Genomic DNA, 25182 nt, shown 5'->3' with positions numbered 1-25182 from the left:
GAATATGAGCCACCAGTGTGCCCTGGCAGCCAGGAGGGCCAACTGTATCCTGGGGTGCATCAAGCATAGCATTAATGGTTGGTCGAGGGAGGTGATTGTCCCGCTCTACTCTGCACTGTGAGGCCTCACCTCGAGTATTGTGTGCAGTTCTGGGCACCACGGTACAAAAAGGATGTAAAACTGTTGGAGAGCATCCAAAGGAGGGCTGCTAAGACGGTGAAGTGCATAAAGGGGAAGACTTATGGTGAGCAGCTGATATCACTTTGCCTGTTTAGCCTGGAAAACAGGAGGCTTAGGGGAGACCTCATTGTGGACTACAGGGGATTGGAGGGGCAGGCGCCAATCTATTCTCTTTAATGACCAGTGATAGGACCCAAGGGAATGGTGTCAAGCTGCAACAGGGGAGGTTCAGGCTGGGTATCAGGAAAAGGTTCTTCACTGAGAGGGTTGTCATGCACTGAAACAGGCTCTCAAGGGAGGTAGTCACAGCACCTAGCCTGTCAGAGTTTAAGCATTTGGACTGTGCTCTTAGTCGTGTGGTCTGAATTTCTGGGTAGACCTGTGTGGTGTCAGGAGTTGGACTCGATGATCCTTGTAGGTCCCTTTCAACTCGAGATATTCTATAATTCTATGACTTCTACAACCAAGAAAGAAAAGTTCTAAAACTGAGGGAACTCATACTTCACGTTTGTGCAAACTACCATGATTAAAAGAAAAACATGGCTTTTTTTTTTTAATATACTGTGAAAGTAAAACAAGCAAAAATCTTCATGCTTTCCTAAGTATTCATTTTTATAGTTCATATCTTTACCTTGGTGGATTGGCTTCAAGTTCTTGTAGCTTCTCTTCCAGCTTTCCTTGTGTTTCTGACAATTCATCATACTCCTACATAGGATTAAAAGCTAACGTTAAAATCAGTTCATATTCAAAAGGACTTAGAAACATGTAGCATCAAACTGGATTAATTATAAGAGATGGAAGTGGAAGACTGATGAGCTTCAGTGGAATCTAAATCAAGTCTTTTATTTTCTCAACATTTAATCAACCTATTTTGCCCTTCTGCAGTTCAGATATGCAGAAACTTACGTCGCACTGCAGAAAAAAAGTAGTGTTTAGATTCCTGACATTTTAGCATGCTCACATCTGAAGAACATGAAGATCCATAATAGTTACAGAATTTTCTTACAGTACTGGAAGCTCTTTCATACTACACAATATTATTTCTATTCTTATTTCTCTATTAAAAGACTATAGTTAATATTAAATGTAGAGTTTTCCAAGGCAGATGTAACCTTACAAAAAGCAAATACATGATCTAGTTCAATTTTCCTCCAGAATTCCATCAAACAAACCTACAATAGAACTGTATAAAATCATTTTCTTTCTGTATTGGGATTACACGCCAAGGTCTTGGTTTCAAGGGGCTGCACAGATGGCCTCTGTGAGAAGAGTTCCACAAGGTACTGCATGTTAGAGACAGACTCCAGCCAGCTCCAAAAAGGACATTCCACTGGCCAGTGCTGAGCCACTGAGAGACACTGGCTGTGTCTCAGAGAAAATATTTACAAAAGGAAATAATTGCTGCACAACAGCATCTGGAAAAGAAGAATGAGAAACGGAGAGAAACAGCCCTGCAGACACCAAGGAGACATGGTGGGACCAGTCTCATGACTGGAGTGCTGCAATGCCTGGCTATAAGCTCTTCAAGAAGGGACACGCAGCACAGAAGGGGTGGTGGTGTGGCTCTCTATATTAGAGAGTCTTTCGAGGTTGTAGAACTCGAGGCTGGGAATGACAAGGTCGAGTCCCTTTGGGTTAGGATTGGCAGGAACAACAAGGCTAGTGTCCTGGCTGGGGTCTGTGATAGACCGCCGAACCAGGATGAGGAGACGGATGAGGAGTTCTACAGGCAACTGACAGAAGTTGCAAAATCTTCAGCGCTTGTACTCGTGGGGGACTTCAACTTCCCTGACATATCCTGGAAGCACAACACAGCCCAGAGAAAGCAGTCTAGGAGGTTTCTGGAGAGTGTGGAAGATAGCTTCCTGATGCAGCTGGTTAGTGAACCTACCAGGGGTGGTGCCCCGCTAGACCTTCTCTTCACAAACAGAGAAGGACTGGTGGAGGATGTGATTGTCAGGAGCTGTCTTGGGCAGAGTGACCACGAAATGGTGGAGTTCACTATTCTTGGCGAGGCCAGGAAGGGGACCAGTAAAACTGCTGTATTGGACTTCCGGAGGGCTGACTTTGAGCTGCTCAGGACACTGGTTGGTAGAGTCCCTTGGGAGGCGGTTCTGAAGGGCAGAAGAGTCCAGGAGGGCTGGGTGCTCTTCAAGAGGGAAATCTTGATGGCGCAGGAACGGTCTGTCCCCACGTGCCCAAAGACGAGCTGGCGGGGAAGAAGACCAGCCTGGCTGAACAGAGAATTGTGGCTTGAGCTTAGGAGGAAAAAGAGGGTTTATAATCTTTGGAAAAGTGGGCAGGCCACTAGGGAGGACTTTAAGGATGTAGCAAGGCTGTGCAGGGACAAAATTAGGAAGGCCAAAGCTCATCTGGAGCTCAGTCTGGCTACTTCCGTTAAAGATAACAAAAAACGTTTTTATAAATACATCAACACAAAAAGGAGGACTAAGGAGAATCTCCATCCTTTACTGGATGCGGGGGGAAACTTAGTTACAAGAGATGAGGAAAAGGCAGAGGTGCTTAATGCCTTCTTTGCCTCAGTCTTTAGCGGCAATACCGGTTGTTCTCTGGATACCCAGTACCCTGAGCTGGTGGAAGGGGATGGGGAGCAGGATGTGGCCCTCACTATCCACAAAGAACTGTTTGGTGACCTGGTACGGCACTTGGATGTGCACAAGTCGATGGGGCCGGATGGGATCCACCCAAGGGTACTGAGAGAACTGGCAGAGGAGCTGGCCAAGCCACTATCCATCATTTATCAGCAGTCCTGGCTATCGGGGGAGGTCCCAGTTGACTGGCGGCTAGCAAACGTGACACCCATCTACAAGAAGGGCTGGAGGACTGACCTGGGGAACTACAGGCCTGTCAGTTTGACCTCAGTACCAGGGAAGCTCACGGAGCAGATCCACTTGAGAGTCATCACGCAGCACTTGCAGGGCAAGCAGGCGATCAGGCCCAGTCAGCATGGGTTTATGAAAGGCAGGTCCTGCTTGACGAACCTAATCTCCTTCTATGACAAAGTGACACGCTGGGTGGATGAGGGAAAGGCTGTGGATGTGGTCTACCTTGACTTCAGCAAGGCTTTTGACACCATTTCCCACAGCATTCTCCTCAAGAAACTGGCTGCTTTTGGCTTGGACTGGCGCACGCTTTGTTGGGTTAGAAACTGGCTGGATAGCTGGGCCCAAAGAGTCGTGGTAAATGGAGTCAAGTCCAGTTGGAGGCCAGTCACTAGTGGCGTTCCCCAGGGCTCGGTGCTGGGGCCGGTCCTCTTTAATATCTTCATCGATGATCTGGACGAGGGCATTGAGTGCGCCCTCAGTAAGTTTGCAGATGACACCAAGCTATGCACGTGTGTCGATCTGCTTGAGGGTAGGAAGGCTCTGCAGGAGGATCTGGATAGGCTGCACCGATAGGCTGAGGTCAACTGCACGAAGTTCAACAAGGCCAAGTGCCGGGTCCTGCACCTGGGGTGCAATAACCCCAAGCAGAGCTACAGGCTGGGAGATGAGTGGTTGGAGAGCTGCCAGGCAGAGAACGACCTGAGAGTGATGGTTGATAGTCAGCTGAATATGAGTCAGCAGTGTGCTCAGGTGGCCAAGAAGGCCAACAGCATCCTGGCTTGCATAAGAAAGAGTGTGACCAGCAGGCCTAGGGAGGTGATCGTCCCCCTGTACTCGGCTCTGGTGAGGCCGCACCTCGAGTACTGTGTTCAGTTTTGGGCCCCTCGCTACAAGAAGGACATCGAGGTGCTTGAGTGGGTCCAGAGAAGGGCGATGAAGCTGGTGAGGGGCCTGGAGAACAAGTCCTACAAGGAGCGGCTGAGGGAGCTGGGCTTGTTCAGCCTGGAGAAAAGGAGGCTCAGGGGTGACCTTATTGCTCTCCACAGGTACCTCAAAGGAGCCTGTAGCGAGGTGGGGGTTGGTCTGTTCTCCCACGTGCCTGGTGACAGGACGAGGGGGAATGGGCTTAAGTTGCGCCAGGAGAGTTTTAGGTTGGATGTTAGGAAGAACTTCTTTACTGAAAGGGTTGTTAGACATTGGAACTGGCTGCCCAGGGAAGTGGTGGAGTCACCATCCCTGGAAGTCTTCAAAAGACGTTTAGATGTAGAGCTTAGGGATATGGTTTAGTGGGGACTGTTAGTGTTAGGTCAGAGGTTGGACTCGATGATCTTGAGGTCTCTTCCAACCTAGAAATTCTGTGATTCTGTGAAGGAGGGCAGAAGGTGCTCCAGCTGCCAGAGCAGAAATTTCCCTGCAGCCTGTGGAGAGGACCATGGTGGAGCAGGTTGTCCACCTGCAACCCAATGGAATAGACTACCAAGCCAGATCCGCAGCCAATGGAGAGGAGTCCAGGCAGAGCTGGGGAAGAAGTGGAGTGCAGGGAACATGTTTTTACTTCTCACTGCCCTACTCTGTTATCAATTAGCACTGAATTAATCTTCCCTGACACTGTTTTACTCATCACAGCAACTGTTGAGCAATCTCCCTGCCTTAATCTCATCTATCATATTTGAGAAGTCATGGCAGTCTGGTGAAGATCCCACTGACTGGAAGAGAGGAACCATAACCACCATTTTTTAAAAGGGGACAAAAGGAAGAGACATGCAGAACTACAGGCCAGTCAGTCGCACCGCTGTGCTTGGCAAGATCATGGGGCAGATCATCCTGGAAACTATGCTCAGACACATGGAAAAGGAGGTGATTGGTGACAGCCAAAATTATTTCACTAAGGGCAGATCACGCCTGACAAGTCTGGTGGCCTTCTATGACGGGGTTACAGCATTGGTGAATAGGGCAAGATCAAATGACATCATCAACCCAGACATATGTAAAACATTTGACACTGTCCTGCACAACACACTCATCTCCAAATTGGGGAGATGTGGATTAGATGGATGGACCAATTGGTGGGTAAGGAATTGGCTGGACGGTTGCACTCAAGGATTTGTGGTCAACGGCTCTATGTCCAAGTGGAGATAAGTAACAAGTGATACTCCCCAGGGGGTCAGTACTGGGACCAGTGACATTTAACACCTTTGTTGGTGACATGGACAGTTAAACTGAGTATACCTTCAGCAAGCTTGCTGATGACAGCAAGCTGTGTTGTGCGGTTGACATGCTGGAGGGAAGGGATGCCATCCAGAGGGGTCTGGACAGGCCTGAGAGGTTGGCTTGCGAAAACCTCGAAGTTCAACAAGGCCAAGTGCAAGGTGCTGCATCTGGGTAAGGGCAACCTTAACCACAAAACCAGGCTGGGCAGACAATGGATTGAGAGCAGTCCTGATGAAAAGGACTTGGGGGTGTTGGTGGACAAAGAAGCTCAACGTGAGCCAGACATGTGTGCTTGCAGCCCAGAAAGCCAACCGTATCCTGGGCTGCAACAAAAGAAGCGTGACCAGCAGGGCGAGGGAAGGGACTCTTCCCCTCTGCTCTCATGAGACCCCACTTAGAGTACTACGTTTAGCTCTGGGGCCCCCAGCGTAAGAAGGACATGGAGCTATTAGAATGAGTCCAGAGGAGGACCACATAGATAAGAAGGCCGGAACACCTGGCTGGTTATCATTTCTGAACATCTATGTGGAACATCCTACAGCCAAATACAAAATATTTCAGCTACTGCATGGATAAGGTTTTGTTTCCTGCATCAGAACACTTCTTCAAAATACATACAAAAATAATTACTGTCAATGGCTACAGATTTTTTTTTGTATTAAAATTCCTTGAGTGGGATTTGGCTTAATCCTTTTGATAATAGAAAACAAAGGAAGCAAAAACGGTAGTAAGATTTTTGTATTTGCTCCCTACTTTGAACACATTCATTCTCTTAAGAGCCCTTTTGCTAGGGTCATTTTACACATCCTAGAACTAAAGAAAAATGTTTTCCTAAAAACAAAAAGGAGGGGGAGGGCAAAAGAAGCATAAAAAGAACTTGCTTCCAGTTTCTTTTAGTGCTTTTAATCTACTTGTTGTTATACTATACAATCTCAACATCCAACTAAAAAAATAGGTTTCCTTGGCTAAATTTTTAAATCTTATCTCCCTTTGTTAGCTAAAAAGAGAAAGAACAAATGTCACTCAGCCTAAAATAAATATTTAAGCAGCATGATGAATAGCTGACTTGGAAGCCTAGAACTTTTCATTCATATATGGAGAAGATATGAATCCTATTTTAAAATATTTGCATTGTATAAGTCATTTAACAACAGCAAAAAAAAAGGTCAAGAAACTCCATCCTAGATTTATGTAGTCTTACTAGCCACGGTGTATGGCCACACAATCTAGATAGGTTACTCCACACAGACTTGAAGTACCAAAATGCAGTAATAAGCTTTGCTGGTGATAGCAAGATGAAAGAATAGTTAATCAGTAGGATGAGTATATTTAATGAGATTCACTAATTAAAAGTATACTTTCTCAGAACAGGACAGGGTGCTATTTACTTTGTTGCTTTTCACATAGTTGACACACTACTCAACACTAAGAAAGCATGAAAATGAGCAAGGGGCAGGGGGGAATGATGTACTTATTTGTAATTAAAAATATATTTTGACCACACACACATTGTATGCATACTGATCAGAGGTTACAGATGAAGTACAGACTAGTGCTATCTTACTTTGTTTTATAAACTGAGCTCTTTTTCCAGATTATAAAACCAATACTTTCAACACTTTTTTTTTTTAATCATGAAAGAACTGCGAAAGAATGTAGAAGTCTGCTCTCAATTTCACTATATAAGAACCTAGATCCCCACTTATTCAGGGCCTAGCCAGAAGAGAAAACAAAAACACACATTCCAATCTTGTACGACAACAGACTTACTAGTACTTTTCTTTATTGACATGGGTGGGGCAGGGACAGAAGGGGGAGGTCTTTACTAAAAACGCAGTAAATACCTGAATTTTCTTCTTTTCCATTGAAGCCATTTTGACTTCTCAGTGCATCATGTGACATTGATAAATGCTGTGGATTGTATTACCAGTTGGAAAAGATCTGTTATACTCTTCTAGCTGACAAAAAATAGACTTGAAAAGAAATATCCATGAGACTAGAATAGCCCAAACACATTTGGACTCCAAGTAGATTTTTATTTTCTAATGAAGTAGCAGCTGAAAAATGATCTATGATTCCATCTTACCTAGGTTAATAGAATGTCTTCACCATAGAAAGAAGGGTTTCTAGGGCTTCCTTTTAAGACACACACACACTTGGCTTGTCAAGATAGAGCTGTGTAAAGTCTTTGGTTTCCTGAGTAAAAGTCTTCTCTCTACCCAGCTTTTTCATCTTAGAGGAAGAGCATCTCTCTTCAAATACAGATTTTATTTCCAGACTATTGTGGGACCAAGTAGTACTTACAATCAAGTTTGACCTAAAACTTAGCCTTCAACATGTTAAATACTCTCAGATGTGATCCAGCATAGATGGATACATAAAACTGAGCCTTCAAAATGTTAATACTCTCCATCAAGAACACAAAGGACAGGTAACTAAGATATTAAATACAGCCTTATTATCAGTATTATAACCCAGAGTTATGCCCTACTACATTCTCTGAGAGTGCTGTATTTGAGTGAGCATTTATATCAGATAATGTTAGTTGGTTGCTGAAGTCTTCAAAGACTTAAGGGTTCAGACAACGTTAAATTAGGAGGAGCTGTTGACGCCCTTGAGGGTAGAGAGCACTTGCAGAGAGATTTTGACAAGTCAGAGGGCTAGCAATCACTAACCTCATGAATTTTAACAAGAGCAAGTGCTGATTTTCCACCTGGGAAGGGGCAACCCCTGGCTACACATGCAGACTTGGGGACAAGAGGCTGGAGAGCAGCCCTGCAGAAATGAATCTGAGGTTTCTGCTTTATGGCAAGTTAAATCTGAGTCAGCAGCATGCTCTGACAGCTGAAAGGGCCAACTGTATCCTGGGGAGCATCAGGCACAGCATTGCTAGCAGGTCAAGGGAAGGGATTGTTCTGCTCTGCTCTGTTGTGGCCTCACCTGGAGTACTGTGTTCAGTTTTGGATAGAGCGTCCAAAGGAGGGCTACCAAGATGAAGGGTCTAGAGGGCAAGATGTATGAGGAGTGGATGAAATCACTTGATGTGCTCAGCTTAGAGGAGACTGAGGGCAGATCTCAATGCAGCCTATGGTTCCCTCACAAGGATGGGGGGATAGGCGGGCACTGATCTCTTCTCTTTGGTGACCAGCAATAGGACCCAAAGGAACAAACGGCATGGAGCTGTGACAGGGGAGGTTCAGGTTGGTTATTAGGAAATAGGAAAAGGTTCTTTACTGAGAGGGTGGTTGGGCACTAACACAGGCTCCCCAGGGAGTGGTCACAGTGCCAAGCCTGTCAGAGTTCAAGAAGTATTTGGACAATGCTCTCTGACATAGAGTTTGATTTCTGGTTGATTCTGTGTGGAGCCAGGAGGTGGACTCAGTGATCCTTGTGGGTCCCTTCCAACTCAGGATATTCTATGACTCTGATCCTATGATTAAATGCCACATGTATATCATCCTTTACCTTGCAAAGCGCAGTCAGATCTCTGTGTTTACTTTTCACAAGGAACTCTGCTGTAATATCCCGAGGTGGCTTCACTTCTGATGCTTCTTTATACTGCTGATGGAGTTCTTTAATCTTCTCTTTTAAATTCACCATCTTTTTAAGGTGTAGTAGGAAAAGGGAAAAAGAAAATAAGGAGAGTAGGTAGATTTCATAGGAGTTACTGTGTAAAATGGATATTCATCTCAAAGTATGCCATTATAACAGGGATTTCCAGATGTTACCTATATGCAATTCTACCTCCACAAAGCCAAAATAGATACCACCAGCCTCAAAATAACATGCTTAAACCCAACATCACTGACTTCTAACAAAACACTTTGCAAATGAAGAACAAAATCAGCTGTCCTCAGACATATTTCATTTTAGAAACTTCCGTGGAGAAGATCCTACTTACTCCAACTAAAAACATCCTAAGTAGGACTCCAGAGATGGCCTAGACAGTGTTTCTACACTACAAATCACAGATTCGATTATCCTCTCCTCAAAGCACTTAATTTTCAAGCTGTTTTCACAGTTATTCCCATTGGTAACCAAACACAACATTTTAAAATACTATTCCCCCTGCCACCCCCCCCAAGAGCCTTAGTCATTATCAAAAGTCTCTAAGAGAAGCTATGACACAACACTGTTTGATCACGTCTGTCTTCTCCCTTTCTTTTCCCAGCTTGACATTTTACAGTCTTCTGCTCAAACATGTGCTCCACTTTACATATGGGGACAAAATCCTCTCGCACAAAGAGAAAACTACTCAACTTTTATGTTAGCTCTCTATTTAAATTAATTTCTTTAAAAGTTTTTTTTTTTGCAGCACTTATTGCCCTTTTATGTAAAAAGTTAGGTACTTTCCCTAATTATTTCTGAAAAGGAAGAGAAAAAAATTGAAGACTAGAAATGCAGCATGAATTTAAGAAGTTTTTGGTGCTCCTTTGCGATAACAGTGCTTCCTGGCAGGCCTTAAATGAACAGATATTTTTAAGAACAGCATTAACAACACCTGTTTTTTATTGTTCAGGTTTGTTTTGGAACATTTTGCCATTAGAGGAAGATAGAGCTAGCTTCCTGTTCTAATCATCATCACTGAACAAAACCTGACCTTGTTAAGAAGGTCTTTCAATTCCTCCTGTGTTTTCACAATTTTTTTCCAGTGTTCAATCTGTTCATCTTTCACATGTTTCTCCTGCAATCTGTAATAGGTAGAAAGTGAGAGTCAGCTCAGTATAAAATCCCAGCAGTATTAAGAAATCTCATTATTATAATCTCATTGGTGTAATGCATACAAGCATATAAGATATTTTAAGTAAATACTAGTATAGGAACCAGAAATTTCACAAAAATTTCTGTAAATAAATGATACTTGACTGGCTAAAACACAAGCCTGAAGTTGCCTGATGTTATTAAAAAGTATATTATAAGTGTCATTACCTTTCAGTTGGAGCATCACAGAATCACAGAATTATAGGGGTTGGAAGAGACCTCAAGAGATCATTGGGTCCACCCCCCTCTGCCAAAGCAGGGGTTCCCTAGAGCAAGTTGCCCAGGTAGGCATCCAGACAGGCCTTGAATATCTCCAGAGAAGGAGATTCCACGACCACCCTGGGCAGTCTGTTCCAGTGCTCTGTCACCCTTACTGTAAAGAAGTTCTTTCACATGTTGGTGCGGAACTTTCTGTGCTCCATTTTTTGCCCACTGCCCCTTGTCCTGTCCCCAACAAAGCACTGAAAAGAGGTTGGCCAAGTCCCTCTGTCTCCCACACTTCAGATATTTGTAAACATTAATAAAATCCTCTCTCAGTCTTCTTTTCTCAAGGCTGAACATACTCAGGTCTCTCAGTCTTTCCTCAAAGGGAAGACACTCCAGGCCTAGTAAGTAGGTAGTAAGTACGCCAATGCATATTAAGTCATTATCCACTACCAGTTACTGTAGTAGTGACTGTCAGGAAGCTTTCTAACAAAATATTCGCTACTTTAAACAAGAAACATGTGAACAAGAACCTAGAAGCAAACAAACAGCTAGTAGCATCAAATTATTTCATATTTCTTTTGGACAATCCTCTGTAAAATAGAAAATTCTACTGTGAAGAACAAAGTCACTTACTGTATGACAACCTCCAGAGCCTGACCTAGGGAGACAGGCTTATTATTGAGAACATTAAAATCAAGCTGATGACTGAGATAAGAGGTGGCTTCCAACAGACGATTGAATTCTTGCTCCACCATTTCATCTTTCTCTTTTGGAACCTAGGAGTCAAAGAAGAAAGTTTGTGATAACCTACTCACAAGTAAGGAGAAAAATATAGGTCACAAAAGCTCTCAGCCTGTCTCAGACAGGATGCTGCAGTAGTAGTGAACATTTTAACAGAAACCACAGAAATATTCTGTTACTTTCTCTAGTACAGTCTAAATTCACACCACCTCATACCTAAAATTCAAAATGCTACTGTTCCTCAAATCAGGGGAATGAGCAAGGCTGGGTGCAGATACCTTTTTTCTTGGCACCACTGTACGAACGTATGACTTGTCCTTAACTAGGGTGAACCTTCAAGAATATAACAAAGAAGTGGCTCAAAACAGCACTTATAAAAATAAATTTAATAACCTTAGCTCTCTCAGATGGCCAGACACCAAGGTCTGTACAACATAAAAGCACTTTGCCAGGATGTCTGACCAAATAGCTACAAGAAGAGCTGGCAAATGATTACCATAACCAACTTCTCTTCTACAATGAAATCAAACCAATGTATAGACACACAAAGATTTTCTTGTTGGAAGGTGAGTTCAGCAACAGTCTCTTTCATAATACCCTTACTGGGTAAAGAGGCATCGGGCAACTCTCTTTGAGACTGAAACTTAAAATTAGAGACCCAGTTTCAAGAAACTGATGGTAATTGTGATGATCATTTAAAGCTCCATCTTCCAAGTTTGAGTTTAAGTATCTATTTTAACAACACATGCCATCTGTGAGGAATGAGGAATCATTGCCCAAGCATGCAGAGATAGCGTGACAAAAAAACAGAAATGATCCAGAGTCAAAACTGAGATGTTAAGCAAAAGAGCTGACATAGCAGCAGCAAAAACAAAGAAAGTTATCAAGGACTACAAAGACCTACTGCTGAACCTAGTAGGAATCTTGTGGTAATGGATGTGGAGAAGACTAAAGTATTCAATTTCTCTGTCTCAGTCATCATGAGTAAAGTTCTGCTCCCAGGCCTTCAGTCTCTCTTCCTAGCAACAGAGTGTGTGAAGGGAGAAGTACAATCAGTAATAGAGAAAAAACAAATTAGGGACAACTTAAGCAAGCCGGATACATACAAGTTCACGGAGCCAGACATTACAGAGGACAGAAATACAGCTAATTAATATTGTGAATCCCAGTTCAAGAATACTATTACTGAACTGTTGCATGCATTCAACCAGGTGGCAGTGGTTAGTCATTTCTTTATAATTCAAGAGATAAGTACAACAGCCAGAACGGACTTATTTCAGGGAAAAACAGTAGCAGCAACAACAGAAGTGCAGAAACAGCCAGCAAATGCAGCAGCTTGTGCAGAACGGGGCCTACAGTTGAATACCTATCTCTGGCGGTTTCAGATATGGTGGTAACATAGTACAGACCCTTCTTCCACTCACAAGTGTTAGAGGAGCTATGCATGATAGGGTGAAGACTTCAACACAGACAGAGCTTCAGATGGCAGATGCAGCCCTCCAGGTCCCTGAGGCCTCTTTCTGAGGCAAGGAAAGATAGCCCTGTCCTGCATAAGATATGCCATATTGGTGAAGCTACGCTGTTAAGCAGAAAGATGTCCCAGAGGAAGAAAACAGGCTGCACAGTGTTCAGAGGAAAATAAATATAAATAAACAGGATCTTCTCTGTTATTGCTTGAAAAGCCTGTGACCCCAGCTGCATGAAAGACCCTGATAGTGTTGTGCCCATTGTTGAAGCAAGCATAAACTCTGAAGATGAAGGATGGAAACTGCTGACTTTTGGCACCAAACGGAAGACACCTGCACCACCTAAGGGCTTACAAGTGCAAAACACGTTCACCACCACCAACACTGAGAAGCCAGATGTGCCTACAATGAAACTGGTCCACCCAACTCTTAAGCCACACAGGGCCATCAGGTATAAACAGTGAGTCATCACAATGTGAGATAGAGGCACCCAGTAGTTAATCCTGGAAACCATTTCCAGGCACACAAAGAATGACACCAGTAGTCAAACATGGATCCACCAAGGTGAGGTTATACCTGACCAACTTGATAAAAATCTACAATGAAATGACTAACCTGATAGATGAAAGGAGAGCAGAGGTTAGTCCCTACCCGCACTTCAGATCTGCTATAATATCCTCATACACAAGCTGTTGGTCTGTGGGTTGGACAGGCAGACATGGATGTGAGTTAAAAACTGGCTGAATGGCTAGGCCTAAAGCATTGTGATCAGTGGCACAAAGTCTAGTTGTAGGCTAGTAACTAGAGGGTCCAGTTATGTTCAATTGTCATTAATGACAGGGCAGAGCATACATACATACCTTCAGCAAGTTTTCTGATGATTCAAAACTGAGAAGATGGCTGATACACTGTAGAGTCATGCTGCCATCCAGAAGGTCCTTGACAGGCTGGAAAAATGGGCTAATAGGTACCTCACGAAGTTCAACAAGGAGAAGTACAAAGTCTACAAAGTCCTGCACTTAGGGATGAACCCCACGTACAAGGACATGCTTGGGTCTGTTGAGCAGGAAAGCAGCTTGACAGAAAAGAACACAGGGGTTCCTGGTGAACACCAAATTGAACATAAGCCAGCATTAAAAAGAAGACTACCTGTATATAACAACCTGGGCTGCACTAGCCAAGGCATTGCTAGCACGTCAAGGGAAGTTACGCCGTATTCAGCACTGCTGAGGCCTCACCTGGAGGTAGTATGTTCCTGTTCTGGATCTCCCAGTACAAGAAAGACATGGAGATACTGGACAGAGGCCAGTGAATGGCTACAAAGATGATTAAAGGACTAGAGAATCTATCCTAGGTCTACAGAGATGGTGAAGGGCCTAGAGGGGAAGACTTACGAGGAACAGCTGAGGTCATTTGGCTTGTTCAGCCTGAAAAAGAGGAGGCTGAAAGGAGACCTCATCACAGTCTACAGCTTCCTTATGACGGGGAGCAGAGGGGCAGGTGCCGATCTGTTCTCTCTGGCAACAAGTGATAGAATCTGAGGGAATGAAGTCAAGCTGTGACAGTGTAGTTTCAGTTTGGATATTAGGAAAAGGCACTTCACCCAGAGGGTGGTCACGTAATTGAACAGGCTCCCTGGAGATGTAGTCACAACACCACGCCTGTCAGTTTCAGAAGTGTTTGGACTATGATCTCTGACATATGGTCTGAATTTTTGGGTAGACCTGTGCAGATCCAGGAGTTGGACTCGATGATCCTTGTGGGTCCATTCCAACTTGGGACATTCTATGATTCCTATGAGGAAAGGCAGGAAAGGCTGAGAGACCCGGAACTGTTCAGCCTAGCGAAGAAAAGGCTCGGGGAGATCTTATCGATGTCTATAAATACCAGAAAGGAAGGTGCAAGGGGGACAGAGCCAAGCTCATCTCAGTGGTGACCAGTACCAGGACAAGAGGCAATAGGCACAAACCAGGGAGCACAAGAGTTTGCCTGAACACTTCCATACTGTGCAGGTGATAGAGCACCATAAAACGTTGCTCAGAGAGGTTGTAGAGCCTCCATCCTTGGAGATATTCAAAAGTTGTCTGGACATGGTTCTGGTCAAGTGGCTCTAAGTGGTCCTGCCTGAGAAGGGTTGGACCAGATGACCTCTAGAAGTTCACTCTAACCTAAACAATACTGTGATTCTGTGAAAAGGTAGAGGCCCAGCACAGCAGACAACTCTTTCACAGAAGAGAGAGACAGACAATTGCATAAGGAAAAAAAGTAATTGGACTGGGAGGGAAAAACAAACAGGAGTTTGGTTTCCACAAAATCTCTGAAATCTCAAAGTTAAAAACTAACCTGAAAAAACAGCTTTTAGAAAAACAAGTGCAGATATGCTAAAATACTACTACACTGCCTCAAGAAGGCACATGTTTTCATTACTACCCCTGCCTCTTCCTAGAAGCTACTCATGCTTGATCAATAGGCAGAAAACATACATTTGAGATACTATTTCTTTTTAAGAGATTTATGAAAATAGTATCAGACTTACGGCTTGTCCATTTGCTTCATAAAGTGGGCATTTTTGTTTGATCTTAGCCAATTCCATATTCACTTGTTTGCTGACTACAGCCATGGGATTTCCTCCTGGAAAACATTTTGTACAGTTAGAGTACTTCTGAAAAGTCTGTCTGCAATTAAATACAAAAATCACACTATAAACTACTTTAAATTAAAAACAAAACAAAAAAACAACACCTGCCCACCAACACTTAAGGAACAATTGTCAAAATGTTGATTATAAAAGTGAGTGGCAGCAACCTTAGCAAGATCAAGAGTTTATAGCTATGTTTTCAAAATGTCCACATGGTGTTTGAAGAACAAAGGAAAGTTTCTACAATTGCACAGTAAATTTGGGAGTTTTATGAGTCTGCTGACATGTAACATTAAGAATTCAGTCCCTAAAAACATAGTGGAGCAACAGCAAGCAACACTAGTAAATACAATGTATGAAGATGAACCATGCACACCAACTCTACCTGGAAGATGTGTAAATAAAAATATTAGAAGATCTAAGATTCCATGTAGAAATACAAGGAAGGCAGAAATCTCTAAGCACCTGTAAATATGGCAGAGGATAGGGAAAGCACTGACACAAATAGGAAATGGCATACAGGGGAGAAGAAGTGACATGGATTTACATTACAAAGTAAACCTTGGGTAAAAGCTTTGCAAAGTTAGCTTTGCAATGTTCTCTGATTCTGCAAACTGACCAGTCTGGAACATTAGTTCAACCCACAGGGAATTTAAGCCACACTAATATCTTCTTGTCATTAGAGATGCAACCAATAAGCAAAACAATGTTTTTAAGTAGGTTCAGTAAATTCAAGTGTTTCAAATTCAATCACCTAGAAGGTACTTGGTGAACTACAAAAAATAGTTTTTCCACAGTTTACTTGCTAAAGAAAACTAACAAAAACAGAAAATACCCCACAGTTTCAGTCTTTCACCTTCTTGAATTTTAACTTTTTCAGTAGTTATCCCTCCTTTCCAGATTCAGAAACATGAAGGCTACCGTACAAACTATCTGCTATCTCCTTCAGTACAGCAAGATTTGATTCAAGTTCAGTACTAAGGATAGCTTCTTTTGGGGAAGGAAACACTCATGATGAATTAAATATAAAAATATTAGTCTTTCACTAGGAAACCTTAAATCTGTTTTACCATGAGTGTGCGAATTCAATACTCTGGAAAAAGTTTCTATATGCAATTTAATACAGACTTAACTACAAGACAGGTAAGTTACCTAGTGATTCAGTCCTTGGACCTCAGCTCAGAGGCCCAGTGGCAGCTGAGTACAGCAGCTTTATAAAGACTTGCCCATTAAGTGCAGTGTACCCCGTGGAGATACCATCTTATAGGAACTAGGCAAAGGAACAGACACACAAAAGGATAGCAAGCCAAGGAAAGAGGAAAGAATTCCACTAAGCATGAGCAAACTAAGTAAAATGCTTTTACAACAGCTCAATGACATAACAAGCACCAGCACAACTTCAGTGACCAATCAAACCTAGGGCACCAAATAAAAATCTCAACTTCTGGCGTGAGCTCACATTTATTATGAAAAATCACTGATGAAAAATTCTAACTGCCAAAGAGGTCAAACAAGAACCTCTAGTTCTGGTGTTAAGAAACACAATTATTTTGGCTAGTAATTGAAACAGCGTAATAATTCAGATTTGTAGCATCTTGACCTGCAGATTTCCTCTGCACCCCCCTGGTTACTTTGAAAAACTCACCAAGTCCTGTTACCACCATTGCTCCTAGATCAGCTACATAGTTCCCTTTGCGAAACGTAGCAACTCTTCCTCCTACTCGGTCCTTTTAAAAAAGCACAATGTATTAAAACCTGGTAACACATTCAGCATATTCATCTTAAATCATCACAACCTTCTACAGAACATGAACTAAACATTCTCATAGCCAAAGGTTCAATAAACAGAACAGATTTGTTTTTTAAAGAAGCTCTGCAAATGAATACTTGACCTCAATTGATTTGCCTGAGTTAACGGATAAAATGCTGAAGTTGCATTAAAAAAGTTAAGAGAAGTCTAACACTGACTTGTACAGCTAGACTTAACTGTGATTCTAAGAAAAGTCTTTCAATGCCAATGCACTTATTAAAGTTATGTACCTCCCTCCACTTCCTACCACAAATCCCAATACCTACCCTAGAAATGATTCAAGTGTGCCCAACAACTAAATTTAAGGGTCAGGAACACCATCTCACAATTTTTCATATTTATTTTCTGCCAAAGAGCCAACTATAAATCAAGACGACAACCACGTATCAACAGACCATTTTAGAAACAGGGGAAAAAAAGGGTTTTGTTCTTGGCACACTGACTAAAGAATGACACTTCTGCTGTTCCTACCATAGTAAACTTAGGAAAAAAAAAAGCAAAAAGGCCTTATTTTCCTATACTCAGTCCAGCTTGTAGGATGTTACCTGACAAAAATCAATTAACTAGGAGCAAATATCCGATACAGCTACTAATTCATATGATACTGTAAATTCTGATTTTTTTTTTTTTGTAATAAAATCAGAAATTCAGAAGCATGTAAACATTACTGGTAGTCTGAAAGTTTCAGAAAACAAGTGGACACAAGGAAGTTACCCCCAAATCATTGAAGTCTTAATGAATGAAAACACCAAACAGCCTTAAAAAAAAAAAAAAAAAGCAAAAATAACGCTAAAGATTCTAATTCTAAGATTCTAAAACTCTAGAATCTAAACTCTAAGATTCTAAAATATCTTTCTGTCAAATTTATGTACTTGTCATAATAAAAAAACCATCATCAGATGCACAGAACAAAACCCAAATTACACCATGGATTCTTAACTTCCATCTTAAGAAACAAAATAAAAAAACATAATGCATTCAGGTGTGCAAGAGAGATCTAAACAGTTAGATCGTTGTGTTCTCCTTTGCTCTAGTGGTATGCGAACTGGGAAGCACATAGCCTGCAGCTCTTACTACCTATGAATAAGAGCAGTAGCTAGCAAAAGAGAAGTCTGACACATTACTTCAATAGAAACAACCTCACACAATCTGTGCTAGAAGTGTCCAAGCAAGCATATTAACAAAATGAAATCAGGAAGTAAACTAAAGATAAATTCCAAAGTAATTAGTCTATGGCTTCAATTAATTAAAATTAGTAGTAAACTGTTTCTAGTTGACTAGATATGAAAAAAAATCAAGTCAACAAGATTCTACTTAGAGCTGGTTATAAAAGAACGCAGTAATAAACAAGAATGAATAAATGATTAATTGAACAGTGCAACAAATAACCCCACCTAACTACATAATGGAATTACAGAAAATAATTGTATTTTACATATTTAAGTTCTTGAAATACAGACTTGTATTCTACTTTCCAATGAAAAAAATCAGTTAATCACCAAAGGAAGAAGATTCCAGATATTACTGGTGGTAAGCATATGGCACTAGCACCTGACTATACAGTTCTCTCCTGAGAGAGCATTAGTCAACTCCTAATGAGAACATATACACTTGTTCTCTAGTAAGACAAGTTTAGTACTCCCATACCTTCCATCTGGTTGCAAGAAATGAGTTTACCCATCTTTGGTCATGCTGCTGGAATACTTAGTCTTATGGTAGTGCCAAATGCAGTTACTGCTTACATTTCATTATAAAAGTAAAATAGCACAGATATTTATACCCTGGCTTCCAGAACTGTGACATCCATCCCGAAACTCTGCAACTGGCGAGCTGCTGCCAACCCCGAGACTCCAGAACCAATAATGATCACCTTTCCTGTCTTCTTGGCTGGAAAGAAAAAAAGAAAGGAAAAAAAATAAGTCATAGGCTATATATGTGCATCACTACAGTGTAAGCAGTTAAGTTCAAGTTGTGTCTAAGAGACATCAGGAATGAAAAGCAGCTTTCTTCTCATTGGCAATTCATGCAGTAAAAGCTTTTTAACAAACTGATTAACCACAGAAATAAAACTGAGGTAAATATGTAAGTAATATGGTAACAATAAAGTACTTCAAAAATGTTCTTGTATCTGTTTCATTAGACAAGTACAAGAGAAATTGGTCAGTAGCACATCTATGATAAGAAAGAAAACAAGTAAAAAAAAAAAAACTATTTGAAGAATCTGATTCTTACTAATTTCTCTGCTACAAAGTATCACAGCTTTATTTCCTCCTGACCCAGTACAACAAAACCTGGAAAGCTTTGGAGCTGAATCAAGGTGTTCATCAGCATCTCTTATCCTACAGGAACACTTAAGCACAGTGTCTTGTGAATTTTCTGCTTATTTCAAGTTAGTTATCATTGAATGAATAAAACTTTATATAACTGTTAGTCTAGTTAATGTTAGACATTAGCTACTGTTAACATCTAAATTCCTTTTAATGCAGGTTAAGTTTACTTCATGGTCATTCTCCATCAGTCATTCATTTTGCACCTGTCAACTACCCTTTAACTTTCTTCAAACTTTATATGCAGTGACTGCTTTATGAAGAAGTAGAAATTGAAAACAAGATCTACTGAAATCATTCAATATACAAACACATTAGAGAGAAAGACTCCTAGAAGTCTCCAGAGAAGTAACAACCACCAGCAGCTATGAAAGCTGGTCTTCTAAGTCCTCACCTAAAAATAAAAAAATCAATTTTATAAATGAGGCTAATTTATTAGATATCTGTCATCAATAGATGAGAGCAAACGAATCAGACCTGGGGTAAAGATCCCCTACAGGAATATGCTTAGGCCAAGTAAGAACACACTGACCTAACAGCTCTGAAAGACCCATGCTGACTACACTAGCTGGGAGTTACTGCATTTTGTTCCTCATGAAGTTGGGGTTCTGTTGTCCAAAGGATATCCAACCCCCCCCCCCCATGCTGTTTTGGATTATCTTACCTCCAAGGCAGGTAACAGTGAGCTGACAGTCGCTACATTACAAGCTTTAACTACCCCCTTTCCTTATGAAGAGGCCAGCTTAAGTTAAACCAATTTTCCAAAGTTTCCTAAGAAAATTTGCCTATGAAACTGGATTTTTTTTTTTTTTAAACATTACCAATAAACTGCCATTATACAATAACTGATTAGAAGAACACCAACTGTACAGACAATATGGAGTATCAAGAATGAACTGTGCTTTATACCACATGTGCAGAAAACATAGAGCAGGTTTAATACGTATTGCAGAGACCAACAGGTCCAGTTCAAACCTCAGGTGCTGAAACACATGACACCAGAATAGGAATGCTAAGTTTTGGTATGCCTAAGTAATGCCAAAGTTTTTACAGTCTGTCCCAATATTACAGTAATTGTTCGTGCATGGTAAGAATTTTTCATCAGCCACCTTTTCACTGGCTCTAAGGACATCCAAGTTCAGAAACTGCTTATATGCTTGAATTTTACAAAGAAGAGAATTAAGTACAATATGGTATTTTTATCTAGTTCTTCCAATGAGAGAATAGGGTAACTCACTAGATAGAATAGGATAACTCAAACAGTTAAACAGCCATAGAACTATCTACAGGAGGTTTGCTAAGATTTTTCCCTCTTAAAAGTGCTCAACCTAGCAACACAAGGCTTCTCCGTGCCAGAATGAAAACCATGAACATCACAGAAACACAGGATGTTAGGAACTGGAATGGACCTTGAAAGATCATCTAGTCCAATCCCCCTGCCAGAGCAGGAACACCTAGATCAAGTCACACAGGAACGCATCCAAGTGGATTTTGAATGTCTCCAGAGAAGAAGACTCCACAGCCGCCCTGGAAAGCCTGTTCCAGTGAAGATCTAGTGACAGTGAAGATCTAGCCAGATGTCTTGTAGGCCTTAATTACTGTCACAGCACCACAATCCTAGAAATAGACCAAAAGGTGCTGCAAAATTTGTCCAATCAGATCAAAGATTAATACAAGCAAAACTCCATCTAGACACAGCTTTCAAGTTCCTTACTTGGAAGGGGCTTCACTCTTTTGTAGATACCAAAGTTGATTAGTCCATGCCGCTCCAGATAGCTGTGTACTCTGTGAACTAGCACCGTATCACCTAAAAAATTGTAACATTTTAAGATTACTGTATGCTCAGCAGCACATAACTAAAAACATTCACAACCAAGCATGTCACAGCAGCAACCCAGCAAAATCACACTGAACGCATCCATTTCTGCACCCCCAGCTGCTCTATTGAAGAATCCATATTCCTGACAGAAGAGAGAGGTAAAAACTTTCTAGAAACCATGAATTGTTTTCTATGCTATACTGTAGTTTTAAATATTGTTTGGAAAACAGGCAGCACTGAACTCTTTTTAGTAACACTGATAATTCACTATTTTGCAATACTTGATAGCATGTGCTTTCATTTCAGCATTACTTTCTTTTAACTACTTTTTTTTTTTTTATAGCTGCCCTCCATTCTTTTCCAGTTTATCAAAATCTTTTTTTGAGAATGATGGGAGATCCTATATTTGCAGGCTGTAGCTCCTTGCTCTTGCATTGTCTTTTCTATGGTCACACTGTTCAAGACTAATGCAACTTCTGAATGTCATCCAGAAAGCTTACAAACAAGAAACTCACAACATCGAACCACCATTAAGTTGTAACAAAATTTAAAAGCTGCATGTGAATTTACTTGCAAAAAGCTTCTGTAACAACCCATCTCTTATCAGCTTTCGAGAATTCCGCTATGGATATTTTTCCTTACTAAAGGAACAAACTTTGAAACATTAGCATATTACAGTATTTCATTTTGTAGCCAAACGCTCGCCAAGCGTTCATTGCACATTAAGAAAAGGACCTATCTGAAGTCCTCTCTTGACTTTGAGCTGCTTTTTCCCAAATCTGAAAAACTGAAATAATATATAAAGTACAGTTTTGTCAGTGAAAAGCTTGACTTACTATTATAAGGTGCTTCTAGTTGTTGGATAGTTGCCTCAAATGTCAATTGGATCTTTGGGTTATCCAACCAGAGCTGAAGCTGTTAAACAAATTGTAAGACACATTATTAAGCAACAAAATAAGTGTTTTCCACGTACACATTTGTAACCAAACCCTGACAAGGGATGATATGCTATCCAACATGCACCAATTACAGGGCACCTTACCTTCCAGTGCTCTTTAATGTACAATACAATCCATTTTACTTACCTAAACCATTTTAAACAGGTGTAAATACATCAAGTTAGTAACCTCCTAATCACATGTAAAAGAAAGCATATACCAAAAGAAAAAAAAAAAAAACAAAAAAAACACACAAATATAAGAGCCAGAATGCTTCATGGAGCCTTCTTCTAAGGACATTGACAGGCTTAAGACATAGGCCGTGCAAACCTCAGAGTTCAACAAGGCCAAGTGCAAGGTGCTATATCTGGGTAAGGGCAACCTTAACCACAAAACCAGGCTGGGCAGACAATGGATTGAGAGCAGTCCTGATGAAAAGGACTTGGGGGTGTTGGTGGACAAAGAAGCTCAACGTGAGCCAGACATGTGTGCTTGCAGCCCAGAAAGCGAACCGTATCCTGGGCTGCAACAAAAGAAGCGTGACCAGCAGGGCGAGGGAAGGGACTCTTCCCCTCTGCTCTCATGAGACCCCAACTTGGAGTACTGCTTTCAGCTCTGGGGCTCCCAGCACAAGAAGGACATGGAGCTATTAGAATGAGTCCAGAGGAGGACCACATAGATGATCAGGGGGCTAGAGCACCTCTCACATGAAGACAGGCTAAGGTAGTTGGGGTTATTCAGTCTGGAGAAGAGAAAGTTGTGGTGAGACCTTACAGCAGCCTTCCAGTACCTAAAGGGGGCTGCAGAAAAACTGGGGAGGGACTCTTTGTCAGGGAGGGCAGTGATAGGACAAGGGGTAATAGCTTTAAACAAAAACAGGGTAAGTTTAGATTAGATATCAAGAAGAAATTCTTCACTATGAGGGTGGTGAGGCACTGGAACAGGTTGCCGAGAGAACCTGTGGGTACTCTCATCCCTGGAAGCATTCAAGGCCAGGCTGGAAGGGGCTTTGATCAACCTGGTCTAGTGAAAGGTGTCCATGCCCAATGATCTTTGAGGTCCCTTCCAACCAAAACTGTTTTATGATTCTGTGAGAGTTTCCACTTGCATGGCCAGTATTTTGTGTGATACTTTAATTGGGCTGGCAACATTAGCCAGCAATATTAACCAGCATCTGACTTTGCAGCATTGAATTTCAAATTTTTGTAAAAGCTACAGAAATAACTGTCATCTAATTAAGTCAATTTATCTCAGATCTTTAAGCATCCAAAAATAAGACAACAGCATGGAATATATTGACCATGTACATACAGGGAATAGAACGGTTCAGTTGAAAGGGATCTAATGAAGATCGTTGAGACCATCTGCCAGACTGCTTCAGGGCTAACCAAAAGTTAAAACATACTCTTAAGGACACTACTGAATTTTAGATGACAGTTACACTTCAAAATAAAGCAGAAATAGAATTACAACTGCCAGTGCAAAATAAATGTAATTTCATGCTAGAAAGAGTCATAAAATTAGTCACAATTCATTTCCCTAAGAACTACTCCATGACACTGAAAGCATATTTAGCTGTTCAGTATGTAACTCTAGGTCATACATAGCATATCCACACCATTTTACATTCCAAGATTACTTCTTTGGGTATTTCTCTACAATTACACTAGTGAACTTCTTAGCTTCTCATAGATAACACAAAATGGAGATTATACTAACATAATGAAGAGGAAAGTTTCCATATAATTTGGGAGGCCAACTGTGGCAAATTTTATCTTCAGCATATAACTTCTACTTATTACCAAGTAATTTAATGATGTTCCTTTTTGATCGTGAATCTATTTCATAATATTACATACCAGAACTCTAAGATTTCATTCTCAATTGAAAGAGTTCAAAGACCATAACCTGTATTTATAGATGTAAATTGCTATGTATATATACAATTACTTTCCCTTGTCCATGTAACTTTACTTTTATTTAAAATTGATTTCAATTGCTATATTACTTATGTGCAGTTACACATAAGAGACTTCAGCATTTTTTTGCAGCTGCAAATTTTACGACTTAAAAATAACTTGGTATGTGTGACAAATGACCATCTCTTTTAAAAGTTCTAGTTTTTAAAACTAAACCTTCATGAATACGCTGAGCAGTGCAGGCCTTAAAATATTTCTGATCTGTTTCAACAAACAGTAATTTAGCATGGGATTTCACAGCATGGGGGGAGGGGTGCTCCAGGGGATATAGAAGATCACATTAACTGGATCTCCTTCGCCCACTTTCGTATGGAAACCTTCAAAGAACTCAGGTGGATTATAAAAGCATGACCTTCCTTTACAAAGCCTACCGTTAGCATTCCAAATTATGTTTTCACCAACCAGGTCATTCACTTGATTCTACATTTGTTACCATTGGAAATACCAGACTCACTAGTCTAACTCCTTGGAACTGAGTGCTCATGCACTTGTCAATATTTTCAAATTCCTTGGTACTGTGCCAGCTATAAGCAAGAGGATGCATGCTGCAGTTCATAGCTTTTCCACAGACCTGCTGGGCACTGGGTTTATACTACCACTCACTTGATCTGCTATTCTATGACCTCTGCTAGCCTGACTGGAGAAGATCCACTCAAGTCCAATCAAGAAAGGGATTCCTGCCTAGGAACTTCTCTAATCACCTCCATAGCAATTAAGGTCAGAAGATTAATGACACATTTTTGCTAATGCAACCCTGAAAATTCTCCTTCCAAGCATTCCTTTAAATCCTAGTAATTTCTTAGTGTCAGCGGAAGGCTTCTGTTTCTGATGTGTTTGTAAAGGGATTTATCACTGTACACGTTGTGCAAACTGTTATTCAAATTTTTTGGCTTCCCTTAGTCTGTTTTAATGCTACTAGAATTTTGATGACTCTGCTTCTTAAGTGGTCTTCACAAACATGTCTCATGACTTCCCTTCCAAAAGTTACAACTTCAGTTAGAACTAGAACTTAGAAGAACTTTCACTGGAAAGTCAGAAGTCACTCTGAGCAAGATGTCCACAATGCCTAAATTTCAACTGAGTAATTCTTCAAGAATTGGATGCTACTGTCATTAACTGACTGTCAAGGGGCATCACAATCTCAAGTGTGTAAAAAAAAAAAAAAAAAAAAAGTATGGGAACACAAACAAAAACTTCATTGTCTTATGGTCAAGAAAGGCTGCTTTTCCAAAGATTTTCAGCATGAGGCTTTATTAAGT

General features: G+C 41.1%; 1 protein-coding gene across 1 annotated transcript in view; it reads right to left on the bottom strand.

Moving 5' to 3' along the window:
- The window catches only part of KDM1A (lysine demethylase 1A), a 52707-nt gene that overhangs the window by 14981 nt on the left and 12544 nt on the right, over window positions 1-25182 (bottom strand). Inside the window, exons 5-13 of the mRNA XM_032202098.1 lie at window positions 21843-21921; window positions 20902-20994; window positions 18641-18747; window positions 16696-16777; window positions 14949-15043; window positions 10839-10981; window positions 9838-9928; window positions 8703-8837; window positions 812-885 (exon numbers count right to left, since the gene is read on the bottom strand). Of these exons, the coding sequence (XP_032057989.1) occupies window positions 812-885; window positions 8703-8837; window positions 9838-9928; window positions 10839-10981; window positions 14949-15043; window positions 16696-16777; window positions 18641-18747; window positions 20902-20994; window positions 21843-21921 (899 nt within the window). The remainder of the gene's footprint in view (window positions 1-811; window positions 886-8702; window positions 8838-9837; window positions 9929-10838; window positions 10982-14948; window positions 15044-16695; window positions 16778-18640; window positions 18748-20901; window positions 20995-21842; window positions 21922-25182) is intronic.

This window comes from Aythya fuligula, chromosome 23 (genome assembly GCF_009819795.1).
Source record: "Aythya fuligula isolate bAytFul2 chromosome 23, bAytFul2.pri, whole genome shotgun sequence".
NCBI lineage: Eukaryota > Metazoa > Chordata > Aves > Anseriformes > Anatidae > Aythya > Aythya fuligula.
This window is presented reverse-complemented; position numbering and strand designations above follow the sequence as displayed.